This window comes from Lepisosteus oculatus, chromosome 1, assembly GCF_040954835.1.
Source record: "Lepisosteus oculatus isolate fLepOcu1 chromosome 1, fLepOcu1.hap2, whole genome shotgun sequence".
Classification (NCBI taxonomy): domain Eukaryota; kingdom Metazoa; phylum Chordata; class Actinopteri; order Semionotiformes; family Lepisosteidae; genus Lepisosteus; species Lepisosteus oculatus.
In genome coordinates, this window is record NC_090696.1 from 43,210,338 (window position 1) to 43,225,765 (window position 15,428).

Here is a 15,428-nt window from a genome sequence, read left to right on the forward strand (position 1 = left end):
TCTTCTGTACTGTGAGGTAAGGGAGCAGAGAGGACTTTAGATTGTTGATAAAAAGAAAAGATTTTAACATTTTATGGAAAAAGAAGGTGTTTTTTTTTTGTAACACTGAAAACAGAATGAAATGTTTACCCATCTATGAATTATCAGAAAACTGAGTATTCCTTGTAGGTGTCACAGCAACTAGGAGCCTATTCCTATTTAATGACCACAGAGAGTCAGAATGTCTCATCCACAGGTTAGATACAGTATAAGTCCTTCCTAGGGGGCACTCACACAAAAGCACACAAGGACAATTAAGTAACATCAATTTACCAAGCCAGTATGCTTTTGGAAGTCTGAAGGAAACTCAGAAAAAAGGCTGCAAATGCGAGGAGTTCATCCACCCCATGTTTCCCCTTTGGTAGTTTAGTAGTATCTGCTTGAATTTTAAAATTTGCTCCAGATGTTTTTCGTTTAGATGATAACCATTTGGCTGGGAAGCCTGTTCCAGCCTCTGACTCCTGCATTTCTTGTTTTTCTGCCAAATCTGAAATAGTCTCCTAAATTCACCCCATTAATAGAATTTCTTCCCATATCAAATGTCCTTCGTTCTCTAAACTGTAATAACTGATATGAGTGATACCGAAATTCAAATCAAAAAGGTTGTTCAAAATATCTGAGAGATGGTAAGTTCCCTATACCAGCAAAACTGCCTTATAGTCAAGAACAATATTTCTGTTGAATTAAAGAGATGACAATATTTGCAAGCCTGCTTGTTTACAATGCACTAAGGCCACTTCACGTCACCGGAAGTTCTGTTCCTTCATTCTGAATCACAGATTATGGCAATGCGCATACCTGGACATTTCATCTATTTAATTATGTAAATTGGAGGTTTTACAAGTTACTATGAACATTTTACTTTTATTGTGGTTTGAAATGTACTCATCAATGCTGATGACCCCATATAACCCCAAACTATACAAATAGCATTGAAGTTCCCATTTAGAAAATGTTCAGTTCTGAGTTATCAGAGCATAGTGGTGATTTTTCAAATTGGGTGAGGCTATACAGTAGTTTCACAAGATGTGCTGTACACTGGACTGTTTCTGCATTTTAAAACCAGTATTTTATGCAATATGATGGGTTGTGCTTCTAGCAGGACCACTGCAGCTGAGGAGTTGTGAATATCCATGCATTCCTTTTGTTAAGATAACACATTTGAAACTAACAAACCCTTAGATGCATTTTAAAAACCTCAAAAGGTCCATAAACATCCAGTATGACAGTTGTTGGTGGCACCGGCTCATGGTACAGGCTGACGAAAGAAACAGTTGGCAGATATGATCCTCCTAAATCCCATTCTGGGCATTTTGTCTCCCATCCACTTTTACTCAGTTCAGACACTAGAGATGTACACACATCAATGAAGCCCATAACTATAACAGGGATGACTGACACCCTAAATGACAAGGAGAAGGACAAAGCCTCCAAGGCACTGAAAGAGAGAACACAATGATTTATTATATTTAATGGCTAGAGATGTTCACTTTAAATATCATAAATTAGAAGTCCACCTTGGGGTGGGTACATCCACAGTCTTGATGCTTAAAATGCTGAAGAGTAAAGAAACGTGAACTTTCACAACTCAGTATTGCTGTGTTTGTCTCTTTTTGTTTAACAACTTAAGTTGTCATATCACAAGAGTAAATTAATTAAAATATCAAAATCTATTCCTTTAGATGTAATCATACTTTATATCACTTCGTAATTTAACAAGTTTGTATAGCTGATTACAAATAAACCATTATTTAATTTGTATTAATTGTGGAGTCACTTAATTCATGAGACTCACCAGACTCTACATTTCAACTCTGTGCTGTGCCTGAACAAATGATGGGCATAAGATAAGATAACTTTATTGGCCATATACAATTTCTTGTATTAGGTATTTGTCTTTTTCCATACCCCAACTTGCTCTCCATGCGACACACAGACAAGGAGAGAAGCTTGGGGTCAGAGCGCAGGGTCAGCCATTTATATGGCACCCCTGGAGCAGTTGGGGTTAAGGGCCTTGCTCAGGGGCCCAACGGAGTAGGGCAAAACTAAGGCAAAAATGTTGGTATAGGATTAGGCTAAAGCATATCAAAACCTGAAAAAACATCTATCTCGTGTACAATATTTTGAGAAAGATCACATCAAAGGCCACAGAATGAAACAAGTTATTTTCTGTACCTGTAAAAGTACCTTTAAAACACCATAATCGTGTTTCTGTGTCAAATGTGGAGGATGCTATGGCCACATAAGAAATAGATTGAGGGGAAAAATCCACATAGGTTTACCTTTGATTAAACTTTCATTAAAATAAAAGATGTTTTGAGCACTTTGAAGAATTATTTCATAAGAACTCACCCATATACAATTTTTCTTCTACCATGAAAAGGTTAGTTTTTACTGTAAAAACCCAAACCATTATTGCAAACTCAAACATACTTTTATGTCTTTCCATTCAAAGCTTGTGCATTGTAAGCTATTCAAGTCTTGGTTCAGACATTAAAGAGAATAAAAAAGTATGCTCACTTTTTTATACAAAATGTGAAGCTCTACATCCCCTCAACACATGTTTAGGGGCCATTACCACATTTTTACTGATCAGAGATATCTGACAAGATAGCAGATCTGCTTGCTTTCCTTCAGGATTCCTTGATAATCTCTAGTGTTTAGGTCTCCTAGCTGAAGTCATTTAATGGCAGTAGTACTCCATGCACATAGTTTGCTTTCTTCTCTATGTATGGTGCTTCATACACATTTTGAGTGTGAACAAGAGTTCAATGGCACAGAATATATTTTGTTAGCCTGTAATCGCTGCTACTATGGCATTATATTAAAACATTATTTGTTGACAATGTGGCTGTTTTTCCTTGGTATTCTTGGATAAGTTTGTGGACTTCCAGATTATTGCAGAGTACTGAATTGTATCTGTTTGGTGAGAGAGTGGTGCATAGGATAACACTGTTAAAAATACTTATGTGTTTAATTCCAATGCTAATTATTTCAAAGCAACCATAGAACTCTAATAAACATAACCACTAAGGGCATCATCTGAATTAATTTGAATTTTTTTAACCATGAATAAAAAAATAGATCATCAGCATTGTTTAGGTAGATAGAAGAACATTAGTGGTGTTTATTCTCATTTGCTGTAAAGATCAGTTTTGATTAGGCTCTTTCAACAGGAATTTACAGATTTTGATTGTGACATTCAGGAGCTTCAAAAAACAATAGATAATCACATAAGATGACAGTGGTGAGGTGTCGAAGCCCTTGGAAATTAGAAGCTTAATTCAAGAATAAAGAAAAAATAATAAAAGGTTTATGATTAGCAGTCTATATTTGCCTGTGAATGAGATTTATTAATTAATAAAATCAGTAATTCCATACTGAAATGGCAACTGAGACATTATTTCCATGCACATTTATATGCTTGAGGACTATAAACGTGTTGAGGAGTTTGGTCATGATTCTAAAATGAAATTAGATATATCGCAGATCCAATAGTTGCAAAATTCAAAGTGGGATGTTTTTACTGCTTACTGACGTTTAAAGCACATGTACATGAGACATGTACATTGTTAAACCATATTAATTATACTTGGAGTACATCTGCTATATTAGCTTTGCCAAGCAGCAGAAATTCTTAAAGGATGAAATGCAGGGATTTGTTGTGTTTAGCAAGAACCTTTAGGGGTTGTTTTTTTTTTTTGTCTGCAGTATGTCACTTGAGTGGCAGGCCTTTAGTCTGCCTTTTTAATGTTTAAAACCTCAAAGTCATTTCCACTGTCTCTCTCTAATTTCTATACCAAGGGAATCGCTGAGGCAAGCTTTTAAGGTGCAATTAAAGCATTATAGAACATCAACAGAATTGTTCTCTGGCAGTTTGAAGGAAGAAATGCAGAAAACTGTTTAACAAATACAATACAAATTGCATTGTGTTTTCAGTTTTGACAGTTTTATTTATAAATATGCAGTTGAATTGGCACAAAATATTTTGGTCATGACAGCTTTTAGTTCTTGCTACAGTACGTCCAAATATGGAACTTGGAAATATTTTGTGTGCTGACCTACAGTAGTTGATTGTAATATTTTTTTATGCCACTTAATTTGTTTCACAATATAGACAAGTATGCTGTAATATATTCAAATGACTTAAAGGAGATTTTCTGCTTGTTTTGTCAAACAAATAATGCAGCACACTTTACTGCAGCATGCTGCTGTTTTTTAAAAATATTCTGTTGTCAGACTGCACTACTTTGTAAAACTGCCAGGTGGATTGTGAATGCTTAACGTGGCATGTGGAAGCATTTGGGCTGTCGCCAGAAAATGCCTGATTTCGAAACCTGGTCAATCCTGAGAGACAATCTCTTTTCAATTATATTTAAATTGTATAGTGTATAGACATTTATTCATTTTAATCTGTATTACAGTACTGTATGTTAAATACTAAATTATTTTAAAAAGAAAACAGGGCTATTTTACTAAAACAAAATTACTCAGTTGGATCTAAAAAATAGTTGATTGTTATTATACTGTAGCTAGTTGTGAAGTTGATGTGCTTCTTTCACGTGTTTTTCCACATTAAGATAATCTATATTTTGGCTATATGCGGTTAAGATAGCCACTTGCTACTCCAAGGTAAGCAGTTCAAATCCCACTCAGACCATTCCTTTGGTGTGTTTTTAACATAGCCAGATATATCAAAATAGTTTATTATTACAGTTTGTGAAGTTAAACTGTTTCCTGAGTACTTGTTGCTGAAATTTGCATTATATTAGGTACAGTACATTAGCTGTATATTACGTTATTTTCAGATACCACAATTTCCCTTTAGTTGTAAAATTCCATATTAATGTTCCATATTAAGCAGATTTAAACATGCACAGTAGGGAAACAGATGAAATGAAGCAATCGTTTCACTAACATTTAATGCACCACAAGCGGTCCCTATTGATCGTCTTTGGCCACTGAATTACATTACGCACCTGCCATGTTACTTTTGAGGTATTTGGAAGAAATATATGATATTTATATGATCTTTTTATGTATGTTAAAATGATAAAGTGCTATGCAATTGACCTTTTTGATTGTGTAACTTCCACATCAATGTCAATATTTATATATGTTTTCAGGTTGAATAGGATGAGGTCTGTTGTGAGATTTTGTACCTTTATGTAAAATATCAATGTAGATAGGATCATGAACAATTTTGTAATGGAGAAATAAACATGTATTAGTCCACAAGGCAAAGATGTATTTTATAAACAATTCATTAACACAAGACAAAAAATACACAGAAACATTTACAAGCTCATTTTACAATAGGAGAGGGTTGTTGGGGCCCATCACCTTGCATCCAAAGCTTTTCCACTAGATCCCTAACATTGGCAACCTTCATATACTAAGGAATTGCCACAATACTTTGATAAGAGCATGTAAAATTGCTTTCATAAAACAAATCCACTGGTGAGCCTGGCATCTAAACTGAGCCTCGACAAGAATAGGTCCCTAACAAAAATGCTTTCAAATAAAAGGACTGATAGTCTCTGCCTGGCAAATTGAAAAAACAAACTAAATTTGTTTGACAAATATGAAAATATAGATTCTTTTGTTCATCAAAGACGAATCCAGTGATAAATATGGATTCGCCACTAGGCTACAATGCTCTTTTCTATCTTATTGAATCACTTCTTAACCTACATTCTTCTTATACTGACTTAAAGGTCCTTGTTGTCTAGCTTCTGTACAGTACAGTATATCACATGGGCATGTTAGTTACTGGTAAACGTCTGATGACTTAAGATGGCCTTGTGAAGTCCATCTTAAGTGGTTTCTCTTCAGACTGGACTTTTATCTAGCAACTATGCAAACACTTAAGATTAAAGCATCTAGTTGTTCTGAGCTCTTATTATCAAAAGCAATTAAAGACCTCTACCAAACAAAATACTATATACTCTTTTCCCCCCTTCCCCCACAGGAACAATGTTAGTGTGCAATCAAGTGAACTTTGGAATGGATTCAAGTGGTCATGGGATTGTAGCATTAAATGTCAATAATGCTGACAATATTTAGCGAACTTTGTTTGCCCTTTTAAAACTTGTTTATCTTGATCCTAAGTTCATCATTGTTTCATTATGAACTGCTGAGTGTGGGTTTCAGCTAAACTAAATAATGCAGCTCCGCATTAAACAGATCAATATGTGCACTTCACCTCCTGATTTTGTCAGTCTCAGGTCACTGTTAAGCATTGGAATGATTTTCTGTTCATTTACTACCCTGTCATTGACTATTCAAATGACCCTTTCTTCTCTTAAAAACATGCAGTACTGTATCAAATGAAAGTTCCCTAGTAGGAAAGCAGATTAGAACTTCTGGGATGGCATCCCTTGTTATCCATTGTATATTGTGATGTCTGAACGGCACAGCACTCTGTTTTCAAGTGTTGTACGGTAAGAATGCTAAGCTAAGTGCTTTGTTTTGATGCAGCAGCTCCACAACAGATTGAAAAATAATTATCATCTTATTTCCTCCGCAGGAGCAATAGATGTAAAGCTCACGGGGTATGGTTTTATGATGGAAGTTATCGTAATAATACAAGTAATAACGTCTGTTGACGTAACCCCTCATATTTTACATTACATTGTTCGAGCAATAATATTTTTTCTGTTATGAATAGAGATGATTTAATGTCTTTATCACTTTTATTTCATTCTGACAAATGATGTGATGGCATGCAAATTCATTCCTCTCTGTCCTGATCCCCGGTGTAGGTCCTGGCAGAGCTGCAGCATGAAAGAGAAGACCTTCTCAAATCTCAGGAGGAACGCCTGGGAGCTCACATAACTGCTTTACAGTTCCAAAAAGCTGAAAAGAGAGCAAAGGCCCTGGAGACGTATGCTGCCATTTTGAATCTGCAATCGCTGCTAGTGGAGGAGCTGAGCATTTCAGGGTCAATGACAACCCCAGAAATAGCACAAACAATCCAGAACCACAGTCATGTAAGGAAAACTAAATTGGTTTTATAAACGGCAACTATATATTCATTGCTATTTGGTTGTAAATAAGGTCATTGGAAAAGATTTAATAAAGTTGACCAGTTAATATTCTACCAAACAATGCACAGTATAACAATGTCTTAATCATCAAATAAAAATAAAAAATCAGTGGAGACAGCAAAGATACAGGTTTCTTGTGGTGTATTCAAATAATAGGATATGTATGATAAAGATTTTTTTTTAGGATTTATCCCATGGGGCCTCCTATTGTCTGTAGTGGTAATACCTTTGCTTTGAGTAGAACATGAGTTCAGTCCAGGTTTCTTATATTTGGATGCTGCACCTCGCAATTACTGACAATGAAATATAATTTGTGTGAAGCACAGCCAGTTCCGTTAGAGTGGAGCCATCTGGGGAATCCTTATTATTCTCTTGTCTCTGGCCAGATCCTTGCGGGCCTCAGCATTATCACTTTCCTGAATCTAACAGAATCAATGTATGAGAAGAAGCCAATGGCTTGAAAATGCATGTCAATCATTCTTAGGCCAACTGGACTACTATAGCAGGTCTAGTGAATTAAAAATTAATTTGTGTACTTTCCCTTAGATATTGTTTAGTTCTAATCAAGTGATGCATGTGCTCTGATCAAAGTCGTCCATAAATCTGCTTACTTATGACAATGTTTTCCTGGTTTATTTATAACCCTTTAACCTGCACTTTCACTGTCCTATATGATTTGGTTTAAGTGCTTTTTAAAAAGGCTGGTGCAAATAGGGGTGTTTTCAAAGCTTTACTGTGATAATGCTATCAAGCACCTGCAGCAAAAGATGTTAAACTGTGGCGAGATAAGTGCATTGTATTAAACCCACCGTAATACAGTACATACAGTGATACATACCATAGTGTAGCATAGCTCCATACTTGTGGCATCAGGTGGAAGTTCCACAGGTGAATCAAGCTACTTAGGGTTGTAAGATATAAAATTGTTAGTAAAATAAAATTCAGAAAATGTATCTGTTATTATTTTTATTACTTTTTATTCTCAAATTGATTGATTAAATCAAGAATTTAAAGAAGTATTTGCTCCTTGTATCTTAAATAGGTTCTTTCACTATAACATTTCAACTTGTGATTTTAACAGGATGTTTGAATCAGAATAACTGGCATCATTAACCAGTAACTAAAGGTTGACAATGTTTGTTACACAAATGCAAGGTGTCTCTATTTGTGTCTACAGCTATATATTTCTAGTATGTTAAAAGTGCGCTAGGAAGGTTTTCTGTATCTGTTTGGTTTAACTTTTATTTTGTTTCCATGGACACAATTGGATTCTTTGTTTTTAAAGCAAACAGGATAAACAGATCAGTACAAACCTGAAACAGAAAATGAAGGAACATGCCATCTAAGACTGTTTCATATAACAAAATTAGATATACCAAAGTTTTAAATAATGCTGCTTACTAGATGTACAAAGCTTAATTAAAACTTATGAAAATTAAATTAGTTATTTTTATGTTTTTCGTAATTTTTCATTGATATCTTCTGCTGTTGCCCTTCTGTGTTTTGTTATGCCAAATATACAAATATGTATCATATAGTCATACAGAGAGAATGCACACAGATTTATTGGACTTTTGGGAATTAGTTTATTTTTATTGTTTTAATTTGTGATTTAATATCACTGCTGTCTGCACAATTGCTAAGGAAGAAACCTAATTAAGCTTGGTGAGATGAGAAACCATGTCAGCCTGTTTAATACAGCTCAAAAGTATTGTTTCAAGTGTGCCTCTTTTTCTGAATTCTGAACTGCAGGTTTGTTGTCTCTGTTTTCAAAGGGATTGGAAGTTACAGAAAACCTGCTCCAAAAGTGTCTGGCTGACTGGAAGGCCTTAACAGTGGCACCCACCTTAACCTCAGGACCTGATGCACCTTCAGCTGAGATCTCCAAAGAAGAGGAGGACTGCCGCATGACTGTCAGATTGCAGCAGGCTCTCAATAAGTCTCACCACGTGATGCATTTGCAAAGAAACAGGTGAGCAGTAAACATGTGTCACTGTACTGTACGTCATCAGAGTTACAGTAGTAATAAGGAGTTAGTTGTGCTGAGTTCAAAGAGACGTTGACTGCAGCTTTTGTCTGCAAATCCAAAGATGCCTATGCAATATTGTTTCATGTACTGCGAAGCATGTACTATTATATAAACATATTCTTTCAAATGTAAATATTGGTGTGTCAAAGGGTAGGGTCAATTCTTGTTCTCCCTTAACTGCTCCTAAATCAGCCTTGTTTTTTCAAGCAACACAAATTTCAGGAGGTCTATTACAGAACAACATATGGACAAAAATCAATAGTATTGTTTATAAAATATTTTAATAGGTGTGATCTTTACGGTCAAGCAATGAATTACAACACTTTTAACCAAGCACATCAATTTTTCTATACTTTTTCACATACAGTATCAGTTTTTTTGTGATTTATAGATATGTGCATGTGTCACGCATCAGTGTCATTTTGATGTCAAAGCAGGAAATTTTCATTGTTGGAGTTCTGTTTCAGGAAGTTAGCAAATATGATCCTCATTTAGTGCAAACTAAAGTGTTATCCTCTTTTTTTATTATAACCCTAAAAATACAGTATTTTTTACAGTATTGCCAGATGGATGTGAGAGATTCATATTCTATGTCCAAGAAGTGTTAAATATTCTGCTGAAGTATAAACGAATGTAATCAAACAATATTATAAATATTATAAAGGAATGATTTGTCTTTACTACAAAAAGCAAAATTTCAGCAGGTTAAGTTTGATGTTACTCACATGAATTACTATGTGACATTATACTGTACATGGTCTTTTGTATTGTATGAATTACTGATTAAAGGTAACCTTCCAGACATGGAAGGTAAGCAAAATAACACTCAGTTTATTCCTTTTAGCATTTTATATGCTGATAGTTTAATAATGTGGAAGATTCTGTAATATGTTTACTGTGTGTGTGTGGTGTCTCATTATTGAGGATCATTGTTTTATATCTGTGTTTTACACTCCTGTGTCTGCTGAATTTTGTACCAGTTGGGTCTTTAATCAACAGTGCTCATTGATGCATGTAATTGATCTGCTTGGGTGTTTAGATTTTTTTTTTCTGAAGTAAATTCTTGATTTCCAAAAAAATCTTTCCAAAAAAGCACAACGTTATTTCAGAAGTGTACAGGTACTGTATGTACAGTAGTGCCTAAACATGCTTAAGATCTTGTAACCAGGAATATTTAAGTGAAAAACAAATGGATCATTTTAGGAAAATATTTTTTAAAAATATATTTTTGAACACCTTTCAGTGCTTTCTCCAAGTTCACGATTTTAAATTAAATTTGAAATTCGTAAAATAACATCAATGAATTTACTTTGTTACCAAGATTTATTAAGGAGTTTGAGAAATTGTGACAGCAGTTTTCCTTTAAGTCCAATTGGTCACGTTAACACACCTGAATGAGGACAGTCCTCAAACTCTATAATTAGTACAGGGTTGATATAAATTTCATTCAACCCTTTGGGAGCTGATAGTTAAAAACAGGCCTCTAGTAGAAAATTGAAATCAATTAGCCTGTGTTTAAGAACAGTGAGCAAAACCCTGAGGACATAGAGTTCTGGACCAGACTTGAGAACAACTGTTTATTATTAAAGGTGGATTATATTTTACAGTTTTCTGATCAGGCATGAGAAAGATTCGAGTAGATCAAGAGATACAGTATAGAACGTTTCCTTCTAGTAGTGGTTCCCAGACCAACTCCTCAGGGACCACATTGTTTGCTTATTTTCATTCCAACTGAGCTTTAAATCATTAGTGATAATTAATGTCTTCAATTAATTGGTTTTCTTATTTAGGCTTTGAATTTACTTGTTTTTGCACCCCGTATTTAAAAAAAACAACTATGTAAACCATATTTTTTCCAAACAGTAAACTTAATAAAGTCTCTCCACGGCATACTTAAAATATCTTTCTGGCTAAACAGATATGAATAGGTTATTATAAGGAATAAATATTCCCACAATTATTTTTTTCCCCTTTTCAGAGGTCCAATTGTCTGGCAGCATACCTGAATGAGGTGACTGGAAACCCAGAAACTTGTACAGGGTTGATAACAATCACAAGTTCAAATTAAAATTAAAAAACAAAAGCCCTGCTAGAAAATTTTAATCATTTGTTGGCTTTTGGCTATAAATGGCTGGAGATGAAACCAACTGAAACAGTTGCCCTCCATGACCAGGCTAGGGGAACCTTCTGCTACAAAGTCGAGCTGAGCTCTAAGTCACTGTAAAAGGCTGTTGAGTTTCTTTTATTATCCATATTTGCTCAAACTAAATATTCAGAACTAAATATGTTTAAATATAATAACAATTGCTTACGCTTATATAGAGCTTTTCTGGACACTCCACTCAAAGCGCTTTACAGGTAATGGGGACTCCCCTCCACCACCACCAATGTGCAGTATCCTCCTGGATGATGCAATGGCAGCCATAGTGCACTAGAACGCTCACCACACATCAGCTGTAAGTGGAGAGGAGAGCAGTGTAATGAAGCCGATTCATAGATGGGGATTATTAGGAGGCCATGATTGGAAAGGGGCAATGGGAAATTTGGCCAGGACACCAGGGTTACACCCCTACTCTTTTCGAGAAACACCCTGGGACCTCTGTTTTACGTCTTATCCAAAGGATGGCGCCTGGTTACAGTATAGTGTCCCCATCACTATACTGGGGCATTAGGACTCACATGGACCACAGGGTGAGCGCCTCATGCTGTCCTCACTAACATCTCTTCCAGCAGCAACCTTAGTTTTCCCCAGGAGGTCTCCCATCCAGGTACTGACCAGGCTCACACCTGCTGAGCTTCAGTGGGTTGCCAGTTGTGAGTTGCAGAGTGATATAGCTGCTGGCATATATAATCAAATATTCAGAGGACCACAAAATTGACAAGGTTTGACAATGCAGTAATCGAAATTAATTACTCCAGGCTGTACCTTAGTTCATTAGAGATGCGAGTTAAAATGGTCAAGTAATGGTGTTTTAATGTTTTTGCCGACAAGTTTTGAGTACATTCTAGAAAATCATCCTATGTATTCTTGAATTATCATTGCTCTCTTTTTATTGTAAAATGTGTACACAATCATTCTGGTGTTTCAGACATGCTGAATGTTATCTACTTTTGCCAATAATGCTTGCCCAATCTCTAGATCTGTCAGTTCTGAATTGTTCCCTATTATGAGTCTTTGTTGAAGTGGAGGCTCTGGGGTTTTAATACTGTATAGAACATCGAAGAAACAATGTTATCACAACAGACTGGCATCAGAATTCCATGTATAGAAATAATGCGCAACTCTACAGTGTCTAAAGAAGTTTTATTGTGTCTGTTTTTTCAAAGGCCGTCAATACTTTTTGTCTGTTTCTTACTGCACATCAAAAGAACTTTGATAAGAGGAAATAATAACAGAGCTTACCTGTTGTTTGGACCTTTGTCTTACAGTTCTTTTATATTTTTTAGACTGAAAGAAGAGCACACAAGATATCAGATAAAAGAAGATTTGAAAGAGCAACTGGAGTTTAAGACACTCCATATACATTTTGATCAGGTAACTGCTATCAAAGTATTTATAATAACCTGCAAATTTTAAAATGTTAGCACTTTTCCATCACATTTCTTTTTTGCTTACACATCGTTTTAATTCATTTTTAATTACATTTTGGATGGTATAGAGCAGAATGATGGTGGCTTTCCCAATATAATTATAAAGCAGTCTTTGTACAGATGAATGTTCAAAAGTATTGTTACAAAAAGGAGGTGTTAAAATTACAAAATAAGGAGGTTATTGATTAAATAAAATCAAAATCAGGTCCTGACTTCCTATGCAAGCAAATAAAAAAAAGATGAATAATTCCAACCCCTAAATTCAGGTAATACACATTGCACGGCATGTGAGTCCTTAATTGTGGAAGCCCGTTTCCGCCAGGGAGTTAAAAAAAAAACGCGCTATGGTATCTCGCAATTGTGACTTTGTATCTCAGAATTCCAACTTTAAATCTCAGAATTCCAACTTTATATCTCTCAGTTACGACTTTATATCTTGTACTTGTGACTTCATATCTCAGAATTGCGACTTAAAAACTCAGAACTACGACTTAAAAACTTTTTTTACTTTGTTTAGGTCAGCTGGCAAGACCTGGGTTCGAACCAATACTGTGAGGCACAAACTAGGGTGGGAGTGGGGAGGGCACAAGCCCTAGAACCTGAATCCGTTACAATAACAAAATGACAGACAGTGAAATGTGGGCCATTTCGAAGTCGAAAATGTGAGATAAAAAGTCGCAATTGCCAGATATAGAGTTGGAATTCTGAGATATAAAGTCGGAATTCTGAGTTTTTAACTCAAAATTGCGAGATATAAAGTCGCAATTCTGAGATACAGTCGCAATTGCGAGATACCATAGAGTGTTTTTTTTACTCCCTGGTGGAAACGGGCTTCCATACTTAATTCTCCAGAGCAGCATGATAGTAGAATAATAATCAGGCCCAAAGAAATATTAATTAACAAACAAATGCCACACACAACAGTTGCACTATGAGCGGATTGTGGTTAATGCTGATTTCCAGAGCCCTGCCTTCTATAGCCATAGAAAATCCCCAAATTCTGTTCTGATAATCTGAGTACAAAAACACTTCAACAGGCAAAGGAGAGTGAGCCTGTGTTGCAATAAACAAAATGGATGCTAAACAGCACGAAATCTCTTTCTTTAAACAAATGCTCACAAATGAGTGAAAACAATGTACATATTCTAATCTAAGGTATCGCTAAGTCTGCAGATTCCACAATCAAGGGAATGAGTTTAAAAAATAAATAAGATAGAAAGCACTCTTATATTAGAAAACTCTGGATTCTGGTACACTTTCAGGGTTTAGATTACCTGGACAGAATCTGATTTTAAGTCTCATGGCACAGCTTCTGATGATGATAGGGCTGATTTATTGACAGTGACAGTGAGTGTGTTTCACCTGAGTTAATGATAAGGGCTCTTTATTTGATCATCTGTAACTTAGTAAAAGGACCAGTGTAAATACAGCAAAATCTACCCATTGTATAACTATAAAACATTGAGACATTGCTGAGAACTACTGACATTGGTAGGCTTAATGACAATCAACTGTGCTCCTAGTCACAACAGTATCTTAGGACAGGGAACACCCAGCCAAATGTCGGTAATAAGATATACTGTAATGCATATGGCATTTATGCAGTGAAATGCAGTTCCAGGTAACAGTTTGGGACTTTTATAATGTAATCAGGTTTTTTACACATTGTGCACTGAAAATTAATACAGTGAATATGAACGTATTCATACAATCTAATTAAAGGTCAATGCATAGCTTCTCTTGTGTCCCCTGTCATGATTTTGACCTCAGCATGATCAGGATTCAGTTCAGTAACCTTCTGGTGGGAATGACTCATCCTTCAAATGCTTCCCCAGTGACTTAACATTGTGAACATCTAATATTCCTAGTATATTTTTCAACCACATTAAGCAGATGTTTCATAAAAAAAAAGTTAATTTAGCACGCAGAAAATTAGAGTAGATTTATTTGTAAAACGGATGTAATGTGTTAAATTCAGTGCCTTTAGTTTATTTTTGTGTGATAGTACTGTTAAAGTTTTAGTACTGTGCTTAGTTTTTCTTCATCTGCTAGTTGCCTTTGTCTTTTTCTCTGTACATTTTCTCTGTCACTGTCTTTCATTGTCATACTGTTCATGTCAGTTCTGACATACTGACAGAAACCACCACCACCTCTCATAATTCAGTGCTTTTCGTAAGTATGAAATGTCATGTAAATGCTTTTCAGACCAAAGCATTATGTTACTGACTTTTAAAACTCCACAGCAAAATTGTTTTCCTTATTTCTACTATTATTTAGGAGTAGGCTATACTGTACATTGAAGGACAAATTCCAGGTTCAGTGTTTTCTCTTGTGACATTTTTTGATAGAAAGTCAGAAGACCGAAGCACAACCATGAATTAAAAATGAAGTGATATAGTATGAGTAGGAAACATATCCTGCACTGCAGGAACATTACAATCTATTGGCAATCTGTGTGTAAAATTGTGATATAATCATTATTATTGTTCAATATGGAGACACAAATGCCTCTGTATAATAATACATTTTCATGCACATACCTTTATTGGAATATACATAAGGCAGTAAAGGGATAGATCAACTTTTTAATAGTAATTTCAATAACATTGATAGAGGATTCTCTGAGAGTCACAACAGTAAAGAAATGAGATGCTAATAGTACTGTGACACGGAGCAAAATGCCCAGAAGGTCTGGTAATAGGCCAGCGGATTCCTATGCT

At 35.3% G+C, this 15,428-nt stretch overlaps 1 protein-coding gene across 1 annotated transcript in view; it reads left to right on the forward strand.

Moving 5' to 3' along the window:
- Window positions 1-15,428, forward strand: part of LOC102692398 (limbin) — a 134,686-nt gene that overhangs the window by 108,198 nt on the left and 11,060 nt on the right. The window contains exons 17-19 of the mRNA XM_069190280.1: window positions 6,804-7,031; window positions 8,864-9,060; window positions 12,565-12,652. Coding sequence (XP_069046381.1) covers window positions 6,804-7,031; window positions 8,864-9,060; window positions 12,565-12,652 — 513 coding nt within the window. The remainder of the gene's footprint in view (window positions 1-6,803; window positions 7,032-8,863; window positions 9,061-12,564; window positions 12,653-15,428) is intronic.